Here is a 26,523-nt window from a genome sequence, read left to right as displayed (position 1 = left end):
TGTAGAAATCATAATACCATACACTTTTATTTCATAGGATAATGCCATTTCACAACTGAATGGATAATCAGATTAATGTGGTTATATAAGTGCAAAAAGAGAATATATCCCATAACACCAGTAACAATGATGATTCAGAGTGATGAAATTTGATTTAATGCATGAAAGTGTTAATGCAACTTCACATGCTTATTAGGTTCGGCTTTGATGATACATGTAGTTCAACTTTATGTTTAATAAAGATGAGCTTTATTTCAATATTCAATCCTCATGGTTTATTTGATTGCCTTGAGCTGATAGAATAATATTGTTGTATAGTCAGTATAAACTTATTTGATTGATAAGTGCACGTAACAATTACTTGGTTAAGAAGTTTAGCAAATTATTCATTAACACGCTGTATGTATTAGATCTTTTATTTAGTGCATTTGTATATGTTGTATATGCACCTCCTTTCAAGGTACCTCCTTTCAAGGGTTTTCTTCATGGATTCATCTCATCGATAGTCCACACGCGAGACATCAGTGACAATAACGCGCAATTTGGATCTTTCTTTGGATGCGACCCCCCCCCCCTGATTTGTTTAATGCTTGGTGAAGGACGCTCTGCTGTTAATCCCAAGTAGCAGATATTTCCCAACGAAACGACACCGTTTATAGTTATCTGAGGATAGCCTTCGGAGGATTTTAGGGAGAATATTTATTGATGCCTTTCTCGTTGAACCTCATGTGAATTATGTGTCAGAGATATTGTTGCTCCTGCCAATGATAATCCTACATTAAAAGGAGGAACATCCACACGTATAAACGTAACCGTTGAATTGTACATTGTATTTATTTACATTGTGCTAAGAGAGCGAACCAGGTGTTACATACGGTATCGGGATCACGTCCAAAAACTTGGTTGAAATCAAAGCCTATCTTCGATGTATTTTCATATTTCTTTCTTTTTCCAACTTTCTTTACAATAACTCAAGAAAAACGTACCCTATCACAACCATATTTTGCACATGTTTATTTCATGTCACGTACATTATTTCATAAAATAACAACTACTTTATCAGACGCCATCTTGGGTATGTAAATTATGGTCAAAGGTCATAAATGTTTCATCCTGTATCTTGGTGAATACATGTCTTATCTTTCCCATATTTTGCACACGTAACGACCGTGTTACAAGGATCATTTCACAAAATAACCATTTTTTTGCTCAGATGCCATCTTGTCTGTGCAGATCGGGGTCAAAGGTCATATGTACTTCTTTCTTTATCTTCGTCATGACGTGTTATCTCTATGGGAGGGAATTTTCTAGATGTGAAAATTGACATGATTGTCTTTATTCAACACTAGCTCACTTACCCTTCAGTGAATTTCTCCCAGATTTTTATATGTTGTAGCTGAGACTTTGCGCTATCGTACGTGTTCCCTTTGTTTTTCATACGGTGTCGGGATCACGTCCAAAAACGTGGTTGAAATTAAAGGTTATCTTCGATGTATTTTCACATTTCTTTCTTTTTCCAATTTTCTTTGCAATAACTCAAGAAAAATAGCCCCTATCACCCCCATATTTTGCACATGTTTAATTACTGTTACGTATATTATTTCATAAAATAACAACTACTTCATCAGACACCACCTTGGGTATGTAAATTAGGGTCAAAGGTCATAAATGTTTCATCCTGTATCTTGGTGAATACATGTCGTATCTTTCAAATATTTTGCCCACGCAAAGACCATGTTACATGAATCATTTCACAAAATAACCACTTTTTTGCTGAGATGCCATCTTGGCTGTGCAAAGTGGGCTCAATGCTCAAATATACTTCATTCTGTATCTTCGTTATAGTGTGAACGGAATTTGGTACCATAGATGGTAGACCTGACTCCCTTTTCAAAATCAGTATCCAAACATCACACAGCCAATATCCCTAAACACAGATGAAACCTGTATAGTCATGCCTATATTGGGATCAAAACTCAAATCATTGATTTTCAAAAGATCGGATTACCTAATTTGTCAGTCTTGACAAATTCCGGGTCTAGTTATATAGGCGATTCTTTACTATCATGATTACGACAATGGATGTTCTACTACAATGGGAAGTCATGTCAGAAACCGAATGGATTATGACGTGCAGTAAGTATTTCTTGCGGCAATCATGCATGGGTAAATACCTCTTGTCGAAATGGAAACTAAATCCTAGCCTCGCCACTGTGTCCGTGTAGAAGTGAATGAGTGAAAAATAATTCCCCCACCCCCACTTACCCCAAATGAAAGGCAGAGTTCAAAGCCTGACGTTAATGGCGAACGATAAAGCCAATATTAAACCAATGGGCGTTTATATGGCAATCCAGGGATAAGACAATATGCACAAAGTGTCCGTTTTGGAACTAAGTCATTTGGCAAATAGTAATAAAAATGACTTTTGTATGGGGGACTTTGATCCAAAAAAAAAAATAAAAGCAATCACCTTTTATCATTTGTTTTTGTTTTTGTTTTTTATCCATTTATTTTCTGTATAAAAACAACAACAAAACAACAATCGTATAGTCAACAGAATGATTTTTTAAAATACGGCTCGATTGCCCTACTCAGCTGTGCCTACACGATACAGCTGTTCTACCGAGGGGTCCAGGAACAGAGTAACTTATAAATGGAATAGAAAACATTGAATGTGAAAAAGAAAAACCCCAAATCAAACAACAAACATTAGTATAACTTTACAACAATTTCTAAAAAGAAGGGAGCAAGAATTAGGCCTAAGTACCTCCCCAACCTCCCACCCTATTTTGTAAGCTTGATATTTATCTAAATATGAACATTATGAAAAGGGAATACAAATTACAGGTACATTTTATGTTATGCCACATTTAAATCAAAGGTATTTCGGAATAACATTAATCATTTTATTAAAACTGGTTACACTCAAACAGCCCTTGGGCTCTGAAGGTAATTCATTATAACTGAAAGCACCTCTGTACGAAGACATTCTCCGACAATATTCGGTCCCGAGTTTTGGCAATGAAAGGGTACCATTTGAGCGGAGAGAGTAATTTCGGGACATAAAGTTAAATGATTCTTTAAGATATGGGGCACTGTAAGCATGGAGACATTTGGAAACCATGGAATTTAAATGCTTTTTGCGCCTTACGTTTAAAAGATCCCAGTCTAGAATTCGATGGATTTCATGATTTGATACATGCTTATATGGATTTATCCCAAGAATTATCCTACCCGCCCTATTTTGTAACTTTTCTATTTGCGAAGTATAATTTCAGCGAGGCCAAGTCATAAATTAAATGGGCATAATCAAACAGAGGGAGTATAAGAGAATTATATGAGAGTTTTAAGCATGTATCATTAACAATATGACGAAGTCGGCTAAAATATTTTACAAGTTTACCAGCTTTACCAAGTAATGTATTGATGTGAACATCCCACTTTAATTGCTGGTCAAGTGTAACTCCAAGGTACTTAACTCTTTGTTTGTGTTTGATCGCCTGCCTGCATAACTTTATGCGAAGGGCATTGCGGCGTGATAATAAAGAGCGAGAACCAATAACAAAAACACTCAGTCTTTCGGAGATTTAGACTAAGTTTATTAACGCACATCCAATCATAATATTCTTGTAAGATTGTTGTTTAGAACGTTTTCAATATGGATAGGGTCATTATGTGACAAGTGAATGCAACAATTCTTTACTTGACTGACAATGTCATTAACATAAATCACAAATAGAACTGGCCCGAGGATAGAGCACTGTGGGTCACCATGGAGTATATCTGAAAAAAAAAATTGACATAGAAGAATTTAAAAATGTTCCGAGTTTTCGATTTGTTAAATAGCTTCTAAACCAATCAAGACAAGCGTCAGAAAAACCCCATTCGCTTTAGCTTTTGCAACATAATGAAAGGATCCACCGTATCGAACGCTTTCTTCAAATCAATGAAGATTGACCCTGTGTAAAGACCTCTGTCGATGGCGAGCAAAACGTCATCCGTGACTTTTAGCAAAGCAGTGGTGGTAGAATGTTTCTCTCGAAAGCCTGACTGTGCTGTAGATAGCAGATAGTTTGTTTTTAAATAACTTGTAAGCTGCTTTTGTACTATATTTTCAAGATCTTTTGAAACACAGGGTAAAATCGCAATGGGGCGATAATTTGTAGGACAAGATTTATCACCTGACTTGAATAAAGGGATGAGAATGGTCATTTTCCACTGAATGGGGTTGATTGATTGATTTTATTTCTAAATTTCTTTGTCATATATTAATAAAATACAAAGTCAATTGAACAAACTAATTGAGTAAAGTGTAATTTGAATCTTACAGTTAAAACAAATGACTAATTCAAATATTTTACTTTTTCCCCGGACACAATGCAACATAGAACTAAACAAACTATTGGTGCATACATTTATGCAAACATACGTTACAGTATATTTATTGCTCAAAAACAAATTATAAAATTATTCTTGATGCACAGAATTCAGGAGACCATTATCATAAGCAAACGCTTGACGAGGACAATAGCCTCAGAAATTATTGTCTATGTAGAATACAACATAAAGAATATAACATTTAAATTACAACTTACTGAGTGGCGATAAAGAGAAAGAAAGAGAAGAATGAGGGGACAAATTGCGGTGATGCATTGTGCAAGATGTGAAGTGTTTGAAAAAAAAAACAGTTTATATGCGCTCTTTTCTGATGCTTTAGGAACGATAGCTTGTGCGTTTACATGGTAGCGTTATCGTTATAAGAACATGTAATATCAGGAAAAAAAGAAATAACAACGGATACGTTCAGCGGATTCTCTGACTGCAAAATCAAATTTGGAAAAATTGATGCTCTTGGGATATCAATGTAAAAAACCTCATTTTTAGAGAACAACCAACACTGTCGACAGCAACTCGATACCATAACACAAAAAAAAAAGATGAGAGCGGGGAAAAACATTTTTTTTTTTTTTTTGGTTAAATCTCATCGTAACATACATCGTCGATGCTCCACACGTTTTTCAATTATGCAAAAGAAGAGCAAGTTACAAGTAAGTAAGCGTCTTTATGCAAAGGTCGATACAAGTGTGATAGCTTTTATTCTTAGTATTTCTAATCTCTTGTTTTGATAGTCATTTGCAGGTTAAGTATCTCGCAATCAAGTAAAATGGCATTTTAAGTTGTAATTAACTACAGTCAAACCTGTCTTAGCGGCCACTGAAAAATCCCCCGCACGAAATTTCTTTATCAAAGCCTTTATAACGCGGTCACCTGCCTAACGCGGCCAATGACCAAAAAAATAAAAAATAAAAATAAAAAACAAATGGCTGAGCCGTTGAGTCAGCCATGGATATACGTTGGCTCTCTTTTTCATTGCGTACATTCTACCGAGTCCTATCTCAGTCACAACCACACAGACATGATTGACAAAATTAATGCAGCTCTCTGCCGTGAAAAGCCGTCTTTTGAATACCGCTAATTTGACACGTTTGACTAGAACTAGGCTCTAGTAATGTCGCTCTAAACAAAGGCTACAAGGACAAAGATACAGCTCCTAAAAACATCGTAGAATTTGAACAAGATTAAGATACCTTTGAATAAATAGGTCACTTGTCTGGGTATTGTGTGTTGCTTATGTCAGTTTCGCACATCGTCAATCCCTCACATTCATTCGTGAACCCCATTCATGTAAATCGGCACGATCCAGTGCGGTTTCTCAGGCCCGAAATGTTGTTTTAGAAATCAAAAGAACAGAAATAGGCCAAACCCCCCCCCCCAAAAAAAAAAAAAAAACAAAAACAACAACAACAACAACAACAACAACAACCAGAAAACAATACAATGAAGCAAATTGTACACACACACACACACAGACAATCCATATAATAGCTGCACATGCAAACTAATTTGCTTGTGGTTTTGGTTTTAATAACACGCGGTATCTTATGCTATAATACAATGCAAGTGTTGATATTAAAAATGGCCACAGACCTGTTTATAGCGGCCACTTTTGTTGTTTCCCTTGGATGGCCCCTGTAGACGGATTTGACTGCATCTGTAACTACATATCATATTCAGCAAGATAATTCATCTCGCCATAACGACATATACTATCTCGTGAGGTCGAATTGACTGTATAATTCATGTACAGACGACATTCACATTTTGTGAAGGGTACTTGTTAAACGAGTGTAATCGTCTCTGCAGGTATACACGTTTGCATACATTTAAAAACGACTTTTGTACTGCAAGATACATTTTATGTCACCATGACAATTATTCTTTTTCAGGAAGCAGACTTGGAAGATGATTTGTATGTCATCACGACAGCATGAGTTTTCGGAAGTCACATTTAGCAAGATACGTCAGGCAGCCATATCGACATAACATACTTTTTTTTTTTAAAGAAGTTAACATGGCATGATGAACTGCTTGTATACAATGATATTGATTAGATTTATATACCAGGCACCCAGATCGAAGCTTGCCAGGGAGCAGCGCACTGTACGAGTTTGACTGCAGTCACAGACAGACAGAAGTGATCAATATACAGCGTGAGGGCGCTATCCTGTGGGAGTTACTTCATGTGGAGACAAACATTGTACAAAATGTAGATGTAGTAGAAGGAAGGAAATCAGAAATGTTGCTTTATTGTTCTCTTCCTTTGATGCACTGGTTATTTGCTTGAAAGTTTTGTTTTTTCTTGCAAAACAATTTTGATTTTCTCATTCTATTGTATGCATCACACTTTTTTTTCAGTTAAAGTCGGGGAGCCCGCATGGCTAATACGGTATAATATGATATCTCGAATAACGATATGCAATAAATCAGACAGTATTTTGCATCCTGCTTGCATTTTATAGCTACATTTACAATGTTAAATTGTCCACTAAAAATGAAGCGTTTGTTTGCAAAAACCTATAAGTCTATATTTGTCAAATGGAGATATTTGTGATTGAAGGTCAAGAAAAATAAAGAGAATAATAAGAAAAGTTTTGCTTCTTTTGACCATAACTTCAAAAATATACCTTTATATGTAATGACCAATATATCATTTTAAAAAGTATTATTTTGTACTTTATGACAGAGACCGTACTTCAAAATCTTCAAAAATGGACTTATCCGTTCTTGCAAACCAACTCTTCAAATATATTGCTCTTGATTAGGCAACAATAATGTTCAATAACAATGTTCTTTACTTTGGAGATTGCCTTCATAAAATATGGCGCGACTTTACTCCTCTTACATGTCTTTTATACTGTTCAAGGAGACTTTGCCACTATTTCGTCCAGTTTTGTACCGCCTTTTTTAGTGCACACGGGTCATCTTATCTTTTTAACAATTTCACCCATTATTCATTATGTTTTATGATATCATTTTCACTTTGATTCATTCGGTGTACATATGAATCGTTATGACTGACAATACATGCATTGGTCCGAACCTGACCTAGAACGGTAGAAAAGAAAATGATATTAACTGCTATTAAATATGAGGATCACACACTATAGGGAATGACGAAGCCATCTTTCATCCACTGACTCAATTGGTTCTGTTCACTCCTATTATATGTATAAAAGGAGAGTACTTTATACTGTATACTTCCAATAACGTCGTTATTAGTGTTATCGCAACACAATCATGTCAGTTTGTTGATTAAGTAAAAAAATATAAAGCTTGATCTTAATGTCTATAGCTTTAGAATGTCCGCACTTTACATCATAATTTATTATAGTAGTGTTCTTCCTACCTCTACAATGGTCTCTTTTCTTCGTGTCCATTCATTTCTTCTTCCCATGTTCTCACCATTCCATTAATCTCCCATTTTCCGTTATTTTCTTCAGATTGAAGATCTGTATTTCAGTCTTAGCAGTAGTAGTGATGATGATATCCTAAGTCAGTCCTCGGTGGGAGAAAACTTTGCCCAATGGGTGTGTGCTATGCCACGTCTCTCGAAGCTCACTCTGGTGTACTCCTACTTGCTCGATAGTTTCTTCTCAACAGCCGCCACCTTAGCATCATGCCAGGTATGTCGTTTTTTGCTATAATTGATATGAGTCATGTAGTGTTGGGAGAGGACTTTATATTTTTTTTCAAGAAATGAAAAAAAAAAAAACCTGTATGGTAAGGTAGTGCAATGACTACTTTAGCAAATCAATCCTATTTTACTTGATATTGACAAGACATTATTTGTAACTCCAGTCCTCCACAGCATTATGGCATTCAATGTATGAATGAAAACATTTGTATAGCAAGATAAATTTTATGTCACAATGACAATTATTCTTTTTCAGGAAGCAGACTTGGAAGATGATTTGTATGTCGTCATGACAGCATGAGTTTTCGGAAGTTACGTAGCAAGATGCGTCAGGCAACCATATCGACATATTATACTTTTTTAAAGAAGTTGACCTGGCATAATGAACTGCTTTAATAAGAATGATCGTTTATTAGATTTACCAGGAACCCAGATCGAAGCTTGCTAGGGAGCAGCGCACTGTACGAGTTTTACTGCAGTCACAGACAAACAGAAGTGATCAATATACAGCGTGAGGGCGCTATTATGTGGGAATTACTTCATTTGGAGACAAACATTGTAGATGAATTAGAAGGAAGGAAATTAGAAATGTTGCTTTATTGTTCTCTTCCTTTAATTCACTGGCTATTTGCTCGAAAGTTTTGTGTCTCTTGAAAAACAATTTTGATGTTCTCATTCTATTGTATGCATCACACTTTTTTTTTCAGTTAAAGTCGGGGAGCCTGGTTAATTCGGTATAATATGATGCTTCGAATAATGATATGTAATAAATCAGACAGTACGTTGCATCCTGCTTGCATTTTATAGCTACATTATTATGTTAAATTGTCCGCTAACAATATATTCCTATTGATTAGGCAACAATAATGTTCAATAACAATGTTCAACAAAATGTTCATTGCCTTCATAAAATATGGCGCGACTTTACTCCTGTTACATGTCTTGTTACTGTTCAAGGAGACTTTGCGACTATTTCGTTCAGTTTTGTCCCACCTTTTTTTGTGTGCGCACATCTTACCTTTTTAACAATTTCACCCATTATTCATTATGTTTTATAATATCATTTTTACTTTGATTCACTCGGTGTACATGTGGATCGTTATGACTGGCAATACATGCATTGATCCGAACCTGACCAAGAACGGTAAAGAAAAGCAAATGATGTTAACTGCCATTAAGTATGAGGATCACGGACTGTAGGGAATGACGAAGCCATCTTTCATCCACTGACTCAACTGGTTGGTTCTGTACACTCCTATTTATAAAACACAAACAAAGAAACAAACGGAGGAGTACATTTTGCTGCTTCAAATAACGTCGTTATTAGTGTTATCGTAAAATAATCATATTACTGTGTTGATTAAGTAGAAAAAGATAATATAGCTTGATCTTATGTCATATAGCTTTAAAATGTGCCACGTTACATCATAGCTATGGTAGTCTTCGATCCACGTCTACAATGGTTTCTTTTCTTCGTGTTCAACTATTCCTCTTTCCCATTTTCACACCTTTTCATTAATCTCTGTTTTTAAGTTTCACATTTCAATTTTGTTATTTTCTTCAGATTCAAGATCTGGATTTCAATCTTAGCAGCATTGATGATGATATCCTAAGTCAGTCCTCGGTGGGAAAAGACTTGGCCCAATGGGTGTGTGCTATGCCAGGTCTTTCGAAGCTCGTTCTGTGGTGCCCCTGCTTGCCTGATAGTTTCTTCTCAACAGCCGCCACCTTAGCATCATCATGTCAGGTATGTACATGTAGTATTTGAATAGAATTGATATGAGTGATGCAATGTTGGGAGAGGAATGCTTTTTTTTTTTAGATATAGATGAAAAAGAGTCTGTATTGTAGGGTAGTGTATAAAGTGACACCTTTAGCGAATCAATCCTATTTTACTTGATGTTGACATAATTTTATTTGTAACTCCAGTCCTCCAAGGTCAACATTATAAAATTCAATGTATAAACGAAAGAATAGACCATGACCGCTTTTCATGCTCATTTTCACTCATTTTGGAGTGACGTCAGGGATCACTCGAAGATTTTGGAGTGATCCCTGACGTCACTCCAAAATGAGTGAAAATGAACATTTTCACTCAAAATTCACTCCAATTTCACTCGAAATTCACTCTTTTTTGTATTTACCCTTTTAAGAGTGAATTTTTCACTCGATTTTTTTTTTTAGAGAGTACTATTCCCAGGATTTTTTTTTCTTTTTTTAGGAAGGGAGAAGAAAAATGATATCGTTACCGAAACACAGACACACATACATGTGTCGGGTTAACAAACAAAGACTTAAGCAAATTCAATTCAATTTATTTCATTTCATTCTTAATAAATGAAAGAACTAAAGAAAACTAAAGATTCATGTTAATTTTGGCTTCAAATAGAAAAGTAATCGCTTTCTTAAGTATAAATAAATGACATTATAATTTATATAATAGATAAATAGGTAGATATTTTTTGAGTTATTTAAATGTTTGCATGTAGTGGATGTACGAGAGTGCAAGGACCTCGGTTTCAATGTACCATTCGTTCACAAAATGTGTGTGTGTGTGTGTGTGTGTAAGTTCATTGTGCCCATATCATGCAAATACAATAGATTATGTCAGGAGCTTTGATCTTTACAGCAAATTAGTTTTAAAAACAACCAACGACGTCACTGGCTGTAGCTATTTCACGTCTTAAAGGAGCGTACAAGGCCTAAATAATGATCATAATATATTATAGACCGGTAAAACTCTTTTTAATAATGCTCGGGATCATGAGGGTTTTTTTTTTCTCATATACAGTACACTATATATTGAAATCTTGGAATCTCAAACTACGTGTGCGACTTCGCAATGCTAATGCGGCACAATGAATCCTTCATTTACGATAAAATGGAAGAGAGTAAAGATACTAAAAAACATTCTAACCGAGAATGACACTGGACGAAAATGTGATAGGTGTTTGTGATCACTTCCTTAATGGCAAAGACCGCAAAAGACAAGGCGGTGGAGTAGTAATTTGCATTTGTAAGTCACAACTCATTATTTGAATCTAGACGGAAACAATATACCGTAACGTGAAGACTACTCATGTGTCTATGACTCTACGAGGACGTCGAGTCATACAATAACAATGATACGCCTTCCTATCATCTGTCAAACGGTTTATTCTATCCAGGCTTTACATTGTTTCAAGCTGTTGTCTTTAACAATTAGTCATTGAGAATATTATCTTTACTACAAGAATTCCATGTCGCATAGCATTGCTCAATGTTGTAACTCAATACTAGACGTTGTGATTTGTGTTTGTTTGTGTGTTTGTTTTTCTTTGAAGTTATGAATCCTTCTTATTTACACTAGAAATGGTTATTATCATTTCGATATGTTCCACTGCGAACATCGTATCAAATACGCAACTTAGTGGATTCTATTTCGCTGTCAGCTTCCGAAGAGTATTAGTTCACTAATTTGTAACATATCGTAAAGTGTATAACACCTCTGCAATGGTCTTTTTTTTTTTGCGTGTTTAAATATTTCTTCTTGCCATTTTCACACCATTCATTAATCTCTCTTTTTTATCTCCACATTTCGATTCCGTTATTTTCTTCAGATTGTAGATCTGTACTTACGTCTTGATGATGATGATGATGATGATATCCTAAAGCTCTCCTCGGTGGGAGAAGACTTTGCCCAATGGTTGTGTGCTATGCCACGTCTTTTCAAGTTCGGACTGGAATGTCCGTACTTGCCCGATAGTTTCCTCTCAACAGCCGCCACCTTAGCATCATCATGTCAGGTATGTACATGTAGTATTTGAATATAATTGATATGAGTGATGTAGTGTTGGGAGAGGACTGCATTTTTTTTTTCGATATAGATGAAAATAATAGCGAATGATAGCGAATAAATCATATTTTACTTCATATTGACATAATTTTATTTGTAACTCCAGTCCTCCAAAGTCAGCTTTATGAAATTAAATATATAAACGAAAGAATAGGTATGTACCGTTTTTCATGCAGTGACAAAAGTATGGAAATCAAGACATTAGTGCAATGCGTTGTTTTGTTTTTTTTTTCCCTATCCGGTTGTGCTTTGCACATTCTTTTCTTTACTAATGATACAATGTTTGTCTCAGACAAGTTTCATTGTGGAATTTTTGCCATGAAACAAACATTGCACAAGCAGGGGGGGGGGGGGGGAGAGGGAGGGAGGGAGAGATTGAAAGTGAGGTCAGTGAGGGCTCCCTTAATGGGATAACTTTGTGCAGGTGGCTCTGTACTATACCCAGGAAGTTTTTTTTTTTTTCTTTTAACAGGAAGGGAGAAGAAAAATGATAATATTGTTACTAAAACACAGACACACAGACAAACATACATGTGTCGGGTTAACAAACAAAGACTTTAGCAAATACAATTAAATTTATTTCATTTCATTTAAAATAAATGAAAGAACTAAACAAAACTAAAGATTTATGTTAATGTTGGCTTCAAATAAGCAAATGTGTTTTTCTTTTAGTCAAATAGAAAAGTAATCGTTTTGTTAAGTATAAATAAATGACATTATAATTATAATAAATAAACAGGTAGATATTTTTGAGTGATCTAAATGTTTGCGTGCAGTTGACGTACGAGAGTACACGGACCTCGGTTTTTTCAATGTACCATTCGTTCACAAAATGTGTGAGTGTGTGTGTGTGTGTGTGTGTGTATATATAAGTTCACTGTGCCAATATGATGTAACTACATAGCTTATGTCAGGAGCTTTGAAACGTACAGCAAATTAGTTTTAAAAACAACCATCGACGTCACTGGCTGTACCTATTTCACGTCTTAAAGGAGCGTATAAGGCCTAAATAATAATCACAATATATTATAGACCGGTAAAACTCTTTTTAATAAGGTGCTCGGGATCATGAGTTTTGTTTCTCGTACAGTACACTGTATATTGAAATCTTGGAATCCCAAACACTGCACCCTACGTGTGCGACTTCACAATGCTACAGTTTATAATGCGGCACAATGAATCCTTTATTAACTATAAAATGGAATAGAGTAAGATACTAAAAGATATTCTAACCGAGAATGACACTGGACGAAAATGTGTGCGAAAATGTGATAGGTATTTGTGATTACTTCCTCCCTGACAAAGACCACAAAAAGCAAGGCGGTGGAGCAGTAATTTGGAATTCGTAAGTCACAACTCATTATTTGACTCTAGACGGAAACAATATACCGTAACGCGAAGTCTACTCAGGTGCCAATGACTCTACGAGGACGTCGAGTCATACAATAACAATGATGCACCTTGCAATCATCTGTCAAACGGTTTATTCTATCCAGGCTTTACATTGTTTCATGCTGCTGTCATTGACGAATAGTCATAGAGAATGTTACCTTGCTGCAAGAATTCCATGTCGCATAAAAATTGCTTAATAATGTATCTCAATACTAACATTGCGATTTGTGTTTCTTTGTTTGTTTTTATCGTAAGTTAATGTTATAAACTGATAAACATAATTGCGACGTGTTCCATCGCGAAGATCGTAACAAAGACCCAACTTAGTGGATTCCATTTCGTTGTCTGCTTCCATAGAGCAATAACTAATTAATTTTGTAACACAGTAACGTGTACGATACGTTACGAATGCTCAGAAAATTTCGAAAGAAAGAGAGAGAGAGAATCAGAAACAGACGAAGAAAAATGGATTGGTAGAGTAAACGATTTGTGGCTGATATTTTTTTCCTCTTTCTGATACAGATCAGCAAACTTGACATATTTAGCAAGTCTACCAAGTCAGAGGGGGAATTGGTCTCAGAGTCAGCAGCAGCAAACTTGGCTGAATTTCTGTGTCGTCTGCCTCATCTTACACGTGCCAGTATCAATGGGGTGAACCTGCCAAGGTCATTCTTCACGACAATTGCCTCCCAGGCTTCACGCCATAGAGTAAGAATCAGTCATTCTCATCCAACACTGTCCTGTTCAAAATGGGTGGGGGGGGGGTGGAGAGGGGTGGAGAGGGGTGGGGGTGGTGGGGAGCATCAATTACCGTGAGCGAGATATTTCTCACCATGCAGTTTTGCCATTCCGATGGCATTGATATGCGAAATCCTCCAATCCCATGATAGATGAAACACAATCGCATAATTCCCAAATTCGAATTGAAGATGTTGCAAAGTTTGAAAAAAAAAATAAAGAAAACGTCTCAAACATTAGCATTTTAACCATGAGTATTCCCAATCCGTTCCAACCATCGACAACCAATGAAAGTTTTGTAAAAGAAATTGTACCAAAATGAGCACTTCTTTGCAACGAAGTTGGATGTTCACATTTTGAAATTTTTCCCTCAGGGGTTATTAATGCATTTGATTGAGAAATTGTCCTACATCGTCGTAAATAACCACCGAAATGATCAGAGTTTTAGTAGTAGCCATGAAAAAAAAAAAGAAAATCATGGGCGTTCGTACTCGAGCAGGATTCGAACGTACGTATCTTGAAGAATTACGAAGTACCCGCTGCATGCTGTAAGGAGTAGAACCAACACTTGCTGTCGAGCGAAAACTCGTTGGTCTAGTGGAGATGACTCCTGTCCGGAGATCAGGAGGTAGTGGGTTCGAATCCCGCTCGAGTACATACGCCCATGACTTTTAATCATAGCTACCACTAAAACACTGATCGATACAGTGCTTATTTACGTCGATGTAGGGCAATTTGTCAGTCAGTTGCATTGAAGGTGGATGGGTCATTCCATATATTGGTAAGAGCACGTAATTAAAATATTCAGTATGCTGTCATGAAACGATTTCCTTATAGAGAACATCAAAATCTGGTATATGAAGAGCTTGTTTCCAAAAGGCGCTTAATCCATTGAAAATTATGGATTTAGCTCCTTTTCGAAGCAAGCTCTCCCTCTCTTTCTTCCTCTCTCTCTCTCTCTCTATATATATATATATATATATATATATATATATATGTATATATATACATATATATATATATGAAGAGTTTGTTTGCAAAAACCGATAAGTTCATATTTGCCAAATGGAGATATTTGCGATTAAAGGTCAAAAAATAAAGAGAATAATAAGGAAATCTTTGCTTCTTTTGACCATAACTTCAAAAATATACCTTTATATGTAGTGACCAATATATCATTTAAAAGGTATTATTTTGTACTTTATGACAGAGATCGTACTTCAAAGTCTTCAAAAATGGACTTATCGGTTTTGCAAACAAACCCTTCATATATATATATATATATATATATATATGACCGTGCATCACAAAACGAACTAAAAGTCGCAAGCAGTGATTTTGTGTGAGGACTGAACATAGGTAAAATGGGTCGATCTAAGTAATCTTGAGTTTTTCATATTTCCTGAAAGAGCAAGTCTTCTTCTACATTATGTGAAAGTTTGTGATCATAAAACAGATATGAACTTGTGTTTTCATCAGTTTTTCTTGAACACTTTTTGGTGGAATAGTGTGATTCGGTGTTTCTCATAGAGCCCTCTTTTCATTTCGCAAAAACCCTCTCCATACTCTTCACTTTCAACTCCAATAACTTCGAAAAAAATAATGCTACTGCGTTGAAAGTTGGCATTGCTTATCTACAGAATGTTTTAAGGAAGCATACTCAATTTCAGTTTAATCTGATAATCCCTTCATTGCTGTTGTTCCAATGGCCAACATCCTGTTTTCTGTTCCATTCATCCCACAGCTAGCCCAGCTTGGTAAAGATTAAGCGCTTGAATAGACCATGTACTTCAGAGCCTGTTTTCTCAGTTCACTCTTTCCAGAATCGGTCCTTTCTTTCCAATATTTAGATAGGTTAAGAGAGTCCACTTGACTTGAGTAATACATTATTTTAAAGCTTAGAGTCTGCTTCTTCAGAATCTGCTCTTAAGTAAATATCCATGTCTGGCGACTTTTTGTTGGTTTTATGATGCAGGGTCACATATATATATATATATATATATGATAAAAACCTAAAATGGCAATAGATCTAAAAACGCTTTATCCTGGCGAGGAAAGCGCATGAGATCTATTGCCATTATAGGTTTTTATCATTTTATCATTTTATCATTTATCATTTTAGGTTATATATATATATATATATATATATATATATATATATATATATATATATATATAATATTATATATTTATATATACATTGTATATAGAATATGTGCGTTTTTCATGTTGGTCATCATGCTATAGGTGGAACGCATCAGCATCAATTACGAGCCGTTAAGCGAGTTGATGAGTGACTATCGAGGAGGCAAAGAGGTATTCATATTGTGTTTTCATCTTATACCTTATTAGTAATGATGAGCTAGCATTGCGTAGCTGGACAAACAGAAAAAAAAAAGTCAAATCAAATGCTCTGTTAAAAACTGCACACATTTCAAACTATTTCATCTAGCAACCTCTATATGAGACAGTTTCTTGCATTTTATTTCTGATAGCCATATTTTTCTCAGTATAGACTGTGTGCTGTGTCTTGCTGTGATTTCGACATTATGTTTGTCACTAGTATACGTCTTTAAGATCCCGTCCAATAAATAAATGAATATATGTATATATATATATATATATATATATATATATATACATATATATATATATATATATATATATATGTATATATATATATTGCATTGTTGTCGATCATAAATGCTGTCCGCCCGTTTTTATTCAAAACTTAATTTTTGACATTATTTGTCTGCCAGATTGCACGAAGACAAGTATCTAGATTTGGCCCGTGGCTTTCTATGCCCCATTGAGATTTTCATGTCAGGACACACCTTTAGAGGCAACTTCGAAAATGTTTCAAACTTAAGTCACAATAGGTACGAACATGAAATAGGAAATACGGGCGATTTCAAAAGTGAATTATTGCAAAGCGTTACCAGACACGTGCTGAAGTGGTAGTCGGCCAAATAAAAATAGTTTATATTTAATTGTATACGAGTTGAATACTTTTCCCAGTCGATTCAGACAGTATAATCTTTGTAGTGTACTTTACATGTTTTCCGGATAATTTCAGAAATGTAGATTCATTTCGATTTGCAGTCTTAACCCAGTACAATTAATTATTTCTTTTTATAATTATATCAATACGGTAATTGTGATCAATGAAGGAAGACAAGAAAAAGTAAAGATGAGATAAAAATGGACAAAAATGGTAAAAAAATACATCAACGTTACGTTCTATGCTTTTACATTTGATATATCCGTCACACTGAAAAAAGTATACAATGATGCATAGGCCTACAATATATCTAACGACGTAATGTCAGTAACTCCAGAAGAAAAAAAAAAAATCAGTAAACATAAGGACATAATACATAATTTGTTCCATTCCAACAATACCGAGTACTAGTAAATTCTTAGTATGAATTGGAAGAGATGTGTTAACCAATATAAAAGAACGGGCATAGAACATTTCAATCAGTTGTGTAAGATGATGGTTTGGAAACATTCACATCTAGCAATACCTACTTTTGGAAATGACGTGGGTTACCCAAAAACGATGTATTGACCTCAACTCGCATGTCGTTGCTGAAAAAAAAAAAAAAAAATCTCTTTCCAAGATCTTCGCGACATGCGCTGCTGCCTGCGCAAAATGTAAATAGAATTAGCTTTCTTATTTTGGTGCTTTCAGATTTGCGCAAAAATAGGTTGCTAGCTTCAGTTTAAGATATTATATAGGCAGTGTAAACAGTGAATAGTAAGCTGTTTTGAGCGACGACATGCAATATCGCATATTTGCGTAAAATGTGCAGTGTGAAGTTTCATAGGCAAAGTTAGTGAACTTTACAGATAATATCACGCAGGTTGCGAATCAACACTAGCAAAACCGACAATAAGAGTTCATGTATTCGAGGTACCTTATGTGAATCAGAACAATATTTAAAAGTCATCTATAAATATCTGACAAAACTTCACCATTCTATTCAATCTCCTCTCACGCTTCAATTATAGCTCAATCAGTGACGGAAACCGCTCAGGAGGCGACAGCAGCCACAAAACCGGCCAGGTTTATCATGCTTATTGGCAAGAAATCTCACATTCTTCGGATGAATCTGAAACAAACAGGAACGGAAGCATGTTACTATTCATGGAGTTGTCTTCGTGAGAGGACCAGAAAAAAAAAAAGCCGACGGACACATGCAAGAGAACGAAGATAACAAACCCAGAGGACAAAGTCATTGCTGGAGAGATGTATTAACTAAGATAATCGTCATAGAAAAGGGTCACAAAGTTCGTAGACATTGATAGACAAGCCACCGAAGGAAGGGAGTGGGGCGAAGAAGCGGAGAAAGGTAGTGAGGGAAGGAAGAGGATGAGAACATTGACCAGAACGAAAGGACGCTAGAAGGAAGACATTGAAGCAACATTCCAGTCTGAAAACAACAGCAAGAAGGGGCAATAATCGGTACGAAGGGAGGACGGGACGTATAACACTGTATAGTGAAACATGGGGGGGGGGGGATATCATTCTAGTCACGCTAGTGTGGAATCCACGTGCTGGTCGAAGTCCTTGGGACAGGCAGTTTTCTTTCGTCATATCGAAATTTCTTTGTAACTGAACAATAATAAACAATACCAAAAAATAGAGAGGATAATGTATCAGATTCAATTGATTGACATGTACTCCAATTATGATACATTTCGTGGCTAGACGGTTTTACATTCTTTGCTGAAGAATTTGTAATTGAGCTACCCATAATGCATGTATATGTGACCCTGCACCTCAAAACAGACAAAAAATCGCCAGACATGAATTTTTAGTTAAGACCACATTCTGAAAGAGCAGACTTTAAGCTTTAAAATGATATATAACTCAAATCAAATGGACTCTCCTAACCTATCTAAATATTGGAAAGAAAGCACAAACTCAGGAAAAGTTTGAACTGAGAAAAGAGGCTATGAAGTACAATGTCTATTCAAGCGCTTAATCTTTACCAAACCGTGCTGGCTGTGCGATGAATGGGACAAAAACCAGGAATTAAACCACCAGAGTAACAACAATGAAGGAATTATCAGATTAAACTGAAATTAAGCATGCCTCATTAACACATTCTGTCCATAATTAGTGCCAACTTTCAAAGCAGTAGCACTATCCTTTCAAAAGTTATTAGAGTTGAAAGACGTGGACAAGGTTTTTCAGAAATGAAAAAGGGATTCTAAAGACACACCTAATCACACTATTCTGCAAAAAAATGTTCGAGATAACGTGCTAAAAAAACACACACACTTTCCTGCCCGTTTTATGATACCAAATTTTAGCATAATGTAAAAGAAGACCCGCTCTTTCAGAAAATATAAAAAAGTCAAGTTCGGCTAGGTTGACCCATTTCACTTATTTTCAGTCCTCACGCAACATAAGTGGGTGCGACTTTATGTTCGTTTTGAGGTGCACTGTCACATATAGAACAGGTGTTGTATAATTCAAGAATATTGGGTGTACAGTATATATTAAAGAATGTTCATTGTAAGGATATTCCCTTGTAGTTCTCGAAAAGTGCATACAATGTGTCTTGGAACGGGACTATTCATTATCATTCTACAGCTCATAGGATGTTATCGCCTTTTGTCTTCTTCCTCGTTATGTATTATTTTAATGTAGACTCTTTGCGTTTCGAAATGTCATAGATATTGCTTTCTTTAGGACGAGCTTCTAGTCCTGCTTCTGGATTAGACTATTTTTTTTTGTGACTGGATGAAAATTACTATAATCAGACAGTGAATTTGACTCAACTCGAATGAACCCAATCAAATCTACATGATCCACGGAACTGTACTCTCAGGCAGGAGAGTAATATAGTGCACCGTGCTGTCTGCATGACCAGTGGAATTGGGTTTTCATCCTGATCGAGAAATGATATTGGATTGGTACCTTTCTCACCTAATATAGAGTTTGGGCCTCGCTCGATTAATGAAATCAGGTTGGCACCGTGCTCGAGAAATAGAGTTGGGTTTGAGCCTTGCTCGGCAAGTGAAGTTAGATTTGGACCTCACTCGAGCAGTGCATTTTGGATTCCAGCTTGCTCGAAAAGTCAGATTGGGTTTGCAATGCGCCTGAGAAGTGAACGTACTTTTATACTCATTTTAATCAGTGAACGTATATTTCAATTCAATTCGAGTCATAGCCGACTCTCATCGCCCACTTGCATCATCGAGTATCGTCAAAATTAATTTCGGCGCCCCTTCAATCATGAACAATAGAATACACAATATCAGTGATATCAGTATTGCAGTTACAGTACACCATTCCGATGAAAATACTGTCAGTCTGCGTCATTATGCGTTGTTGGATTAAAGCTTTGGATAATTTGTTTCTAATGACAGGGACGTCGATGTTTCTGGAATTTAGCGCTACTGCAGTGTTAATAATGCGTTCTTTGTTTGATAATGCACAGAAAATGAATACTGGTGTAGATGTTCTATATATGTACATATATATATATGTACATATATATATATATATATATATATATATATATATGAAGAGTTTGTTTGCAAAAACCGATAAGTCCATATTTGCCAAATGGAGATATTTGCGCTTAAAGGTCAAGAAAAATAAAGAGAAAAATAAGAAAATTTTTGCTTCTTTTGACCATAACTTTAAATATATACCTTTATGTGTAGTGACCAATGTATCATTTAAAAGGTATTATTTTGTACATTATGACAGAAATCGTACTTCAAAATCTTCAAAAATGGACTTATCGGTTTTTGCAAACAAACCCTTCATATATATATATATATATATATATATATATGTATGTGTGTATGTATATGTGTGTGTGTGTGTGTGTATATGTACATATATATGTATATATATATATATATATATATATATATATGAAGAGTTTGTTTGCAAAAACCGATAAGTCCATTTTTGAAGATTTTGAAGTACGGCATCTGTCATTAAATACAAAATAATACCTTTTAAATGATATATTGGTCACTACATATAAAGGTACATTTTTGAAGTTATGGTCAAAAGAAGCAAAAATTTTCTTATTATTCTCTTTATTTTTCTTGACCTTTAATCCCAAATATCTCCATTTGACAAATATGGACTTATCGGTTTTTGCAAACAAACTCTTCATATATATATATACATATGCCCTATATGTAGTCGTGTGTATGTTTGTTATTTTATAATCCCATGAAATCGAGATAGCCTGTATAGGACTTTTATCACATAGTGTCCGTTATTTTGTTGCTATGATCGTATTCCCGAGTGTAGTATTGTCTCTTTTTTACGAAATTCCTTCATTTTCCTTCTCTTCTGCACATTCCAAAACACATTGCAAAGGTACAACTGTACTTCCCGATAAACATTTGCAGGTCACTGTCTCAATGGCAAAAGTAATTCCATTATTTAAGAAGGGTGATAAATCTGAAGTCAGTAATTATCGTCCAATTTCATTATTATCATCGTTGTCCAAACTTTTGGAGAAACTCATTTATAAGAGAACTATTGATATTTTTGAAGTTGCATAATATTTTGACTAATTCTCAATTTCGCTTTCGAGAGAAGCATAATATAACTCATGCTCTTTTATATTTTGTTGACAAAGTAGCTCACGCAATTGATAATCATTCTCATTTAATTACTATTTTTTTCGGACTTCTCCAAGGCCTTCGACACAGTTGAGCACGATATTCCACAAGTTATCACATTACGGAATACGTGGGAAGGCCTTGGATTGGTTCAAGAGTTATTTAGGAGATAGAAGACAATTTGTTACAGTTAAAAACAATGTTTCAGTTATAAGAGAAGTGAACTTCGGCGTTCCACAAGGAAGTTTATTAGGGCCACAATTATGTATTGCTTATATTAATGATTTTTGTCAGGCATCCGATGTACTGTCCTTTATCCATTTTGCTGACGATACCAGTGTATTTTTTGCCCACAATGATGTCAATTTTCTTGTTCAAAAAGTCAATACTACATTACAAAAAGTGAATGATTGGGTAAGAGCCAATACATTATCGTTGAATGCCCAAAAACGAAATATATGAATTTTAGTAATACTGTTAAAACTTTAAGTACAGCCATTGTTTTGAATGATTTTCATTTAGAACAAGTTTCACATTTTAAATTCCTTGGAATTATTGTTGACGACGAACTTTCCTGGAAGTTACATATTGATTATAAATTATATCCAACACAATCTCACGTAATATAGGTGTTATAAATAGAATGAAATCGTATATCCCACAAAAATCATTACTTATGTTATATTCGTCTTTGATATTGCCTTATCTTAATTACGGCGTTTTAATTTGGGGCAACAACCACCAGAACCTACTGGACAGAGTGTTCGTTCTGCAAAAGAAAGCTCTCCGTGTCATCAGTTACCCTTTCATACCCTTCCCCTCAAATATGTTATTTACCGCTAATAAGCTGCTAAAAATTAAAGATTTGTATTTACTTAATTTGGGGCAATTTATGTATACGTACAGCAACAACTCACTCCCCTCCATTTTCGATTCTATGTTTCAAAGAAATCAATCATTCCATGACTATCCCACTCGACGTTCCAATAAATTTCACTTACCTCTTTTACGAACAATTCTTGCTAAGAACACACTTAACTATACTGGCCCAACTTATTGGAACTTTCTGAATAATGACATAAAAACGCAGTCTTTTTTTTTTATTGCAATGTTATGTTCCTACATCATTGAATCAGCCTGTTGGCTCATTCTAATTTCTTTTCGAAGAATTTTGAGTACCAATAATATACTGTCACGTATCTTCTCGTCCCTGTTGTCCTAAGTCACTTACAGAGTAAATTCGATTCTACTTGTATTACTTCCGCATCTATTTCTCTCTATTTTTCCATATTTCCGTATCCTTTCCACGCATTCCATCATTTTTTTTCGACACAGACCTGACGATGATCGCTGGATCTGTTTTGCCTTTCTGTCCGTTGTATTGTCTTCCTTTAATGTCAGTCTTATCTCGTTCTATCTTGTATTTAAGTCCCCCTTTATAAGTTTTGTCGTCCCAGTCTCGCTTGATATTCATTCGCCTGTGTATGTGTGTCTGTCTGTTACTCTGTCTTCTTATTGGACTTCCAGACTTTTTTTGTTTTTCTGACTTTATTCCCCATCTTTTCCCCCCTTTTTTGCATCAGTTCATTTTCTATTGACATTCTGTACCTGAGGGGCCTACTTTCTACAAGCATTGCCTTTTTAGTGGGGCCTTCCATTTTTCGAAATTTTGTGTAATGTTATATCGTCTATACCACTTCAGTCAATTTTCATTACAACATATTTGTTACCCCAAGGTTCCACAATTATGTTTTCTCAATCTACTTTTTTTTATCATAACCTCATTCTCTGTTACCAAAGAAAGTGACATGTTTAAGTTTTTTTTTCGAAAAATGAAATAAAGTTTGAATTAAAAAAAAAACATGTATTTACCTCCCTTGCTCCCTCCCCCTCTCTCTCTCTCCCTCTCTCTGTTGTCTTTGTATACCAGTGTTGTCTCTTATAGTCCCATTTACATATCAATATGTTTTCTGTATTGGGCTTCCGAAATCAAAGTATGTTGTATTGACGTTTTTTTTTTGTTTTTTTTTTTTAGAAGGGCCAACATTATGACAAGGGCTGTCTGTTCAGTAGGTACATCCATTTTTCGTACATTACGTATCTGTTCTCCTATGTGATTTACTACAATGTTTTGTTGTGTCAAAAGATGTGTCATTATTGCTCGCTATTGTTTTATAAAGTTTCTTTATCAATATGCCGCTTTTCGTATGATATGTATGTTATGATTTCTAAAATTGAATACATTTCCACTGAATTAAATTGAAATCTTATCATATGCATATGTAAAACTTAGTAAATCTCACCTCGTAATGTTGTAAAGAAATTGATGTCGGCTGCTTCGAGGAAGTATTGTTAAAATAAGAATGAGTAAGTTTAAAAACTTGCATATTGGTGATTTCTCAACTTATGCCAAGACTATGCCTATACCATGTTAAAACTGGTAATACCCCATTTACGGCGAATCAATGCCAGTCTGGTGAAACCTGAGCAGAATTCAGTCAGCGGAAGCTGTATCATTTTTACCTGAAGGAAATGGGGAAAACTAGTGACCACACATGACCAATCAGAATGCAGGATTTGTCGTATGACATATTATATATATATAATATATATATATATATATATATATATATATATATATATATATATATATATATGATCATTTTGCGCTCTCAGAGATAGGGAAATCAGCGAATATTCGGCTTGCCATAGAACCAGTAACGTTCACAATGTGTGGAATGTGACTGGCATTGTCCGTTACCATTGTGAATGAGACGACCTGACGACAATAACACTGTCCGCCCCACATTCCACACATTGCGAACGCTACTGGTTCTACGGTAAGCCGAATTCTCACTGGTTTCTGTATCTCTGAGAGTGCAAAATGATTACATTTTGAAAATTACAAGGGTTGACAAAAATGGGCCTAAAATCGTAGCGCATTAACTAGAATTAAAGAGCTTGGTGTCATTCTATTGGAAAAAGAACGACCTTTCTAATAGTATGCAACATGATGACATATGTGCAACGATATTGCTGAAATTTAAGATCTTAGGCGTTCCGTTCTTTTTGGGCCACCCTGTATATATATGAAGGGTTTGTTTGCAAAAACCGATAAACCCATTTTTGAAGTTTTTGAAGTACGATCTCTGTCATAAAGTACAAAATAATACCTTTTAAGTGATATATTGGTCACTACATATGAAGGTATATTTTTGAAGTTGCGGTCAAAAGAAGCAAAAATGTTCTTATGTTTATTCTCTTTATTTTTCTTGACCTTTAATCGCAAATATCTCCATTTGGCAAATATGGACTTATCGGTTTTTGCAAACAAACTTTTCATATATATATATATATATATATATATATATATATATATACATACATATATTTATGAAGAGTTTGTTCACAAAAACCGATAAGTCCATTTTTGAAGATTTTGAAGTACGGTCTCTGTCATAAAACAAAAAGTATAAAATGATACCTTTCAAATGATGTATTGGGCAATACATATAAAGATACATTTTTGAAGTTATGGTCAAAAGAAGCAATTTTCTTTTATTATTCCCGTTATTTTTCTTAACCTTTAATGGCAAATATCTCCATTTGGCAAATATGGACTTATCGGTTTTTGCGAACAAACTCTTCATATATATCATAAAATTATAATACAAAAGTAGAGAATCAGCACAACATGTCAATTAACATAATTATTATCTATATCAAGCCCAATGCCCTAAGCTCAGAACTTTTGTTCTTGTTGATCGTATTCAAATCCTTCTAAGCAACCATTACGCGACGAATCAGTAACAAGGCAAGGTGGCTCAGTATGTTATTCCAAAGTCATAGCGTATCTCCCTACAGCTTCCCATCGAAGCGCGCACTTAACTCCCCTTGAGTCTTTCTGAGTAATGACGTGTGTTATCATGTCCTTCTTTAATAGTAAGAAGAAATCTCTAATCCCCTCTGACAGGATATAAAATGGAGGTCTCGTATTTGAGAGAGTCTCACGCCATGCATGCACGCAAAAGATCCCGCTTTGATACATTGCAAAGAGCAGAGTGCATACACTTGTGAAGTGATCCACTCCAAGTACTCGACCAGACTGTATGAAAGAACATAACACAATCAAATTATAATGTAATTTGTTTTTGACATTCACACATCAAACACATACACACACATACATCCAACACACACACAGACAGACACACACACTCATAAACATACAAACGAAAGAGTTATCAAATTAAACACGAATTAAGCTTTTTGTCTGATTTATTATCATACATTTGTATTTACTTAAAGCTAGCATTTCCACGGTTTGTTTGGATTACGGTACGTATATAACAACAAGAGATATATTGAAAACAAAGATTATTTTTCTATTCTCCATTGTCTCTATTTTCCATCACGGAACAAACAAATAAACAAGAAAAAAATCTAAAAATTCCAAAGAGTCATAGAGAGAGAGAGAGAGAAAGAGACAGAAAAGAAAGACAGGCTTCTTTTTATTTGTATAGTGTTAAGAATGGTTGGATTTGTAGTGGCGAAATTTATTATACCATACGAATTGAGAAAAAGAGAATGCTGTAATAATGATCATTCAAGTCCAGAAATAATGCTGAAAACAAACCCATTTAAGTTATAGGAGGAATCCCCTCGTCTCTTGGCAGGATGTAGACATAGAATAAAATGAATTAAAATTTTACTGAGCTGGACGTTTACACACACACACACACTCACTCACACAAAATAAAAATGAAAGCACACATATAGTATCATACAAAGGTTTCGATAATCATAACAGCCACTAGTCTACCTAATATGGCATGGCAAGAAATCAAAATAGAAGTGTAGTAAATACACAGATTTTTTTTTCCCTGACTTGGTATCATTTTATGTGCTTGTTCAC

The 26,523-nt window shown here is 35.1% G+C and overlaps 2 protein-coding genes across 2 annotated transcripts in view; both read left to right on the top strand.

Annotated features, from left to right (window-relative positions):
- Positions 1-11,364, top strand: part of LOC140235879 (uncharacterized) — a 44,220-nt gene extending 32,856 nt beyond the window's left edge. The window contains exons 9-10 of the mRNA XM_072315873.1: positions 9,600-9,782; positions 11,359-11,364. Of these exons, the coding sequence (XP_072171974.1) occupies positions 9,600-9,782; positions 11,359-11,364 (189 nt within the window). The remainder of the gene's footprint in view (positions 1-9,599; positions 9,783-11,358) is intronic.
- A 366-nt stretch (positions 11,365-11,730) lies between these two features.
- Positions 11,731-26,523, top strand: part of LOC140235878 (uncharacterized) — a 52,301-nt gene continuing 37,508 nt past the window's right edge. Inside the window, exons 1-3 of the mRNA XM_072315872.1 lie at positions 11,731-11,820; positions 13,785-13,970; positions 16,248-16,316. Of these exons, the coding sequence (XP_072171973.1) occupies positions 11,731-11,820; positions 13,785-13,970; positions 16,248-16,316 (345 nt within the window). The remainder of the gene's footprint in view (positions 11,821-13,784; positions 13,971-16,247; positions 16,317-26,523) is intronic.

This window comes from Diadema setosum, chromosome 12, assembly GCF_964275005.1.
Source record: "Diadema setosum chromosome 12, eeDiaSeto1, whole genome shotgun sequence".
Classification (NCBI taxonomy): domain Eukaryota; kingdom Metazoa; phylum Echinodermata; class Echinoidea; order Diadematoida; family Diadematidae; genus Diadema; species Diadema setosum.
Note: the sequence above shows the minus strand (reverse complement) of the source record. Positions and strands in the feature narration are given on the sequence as shown.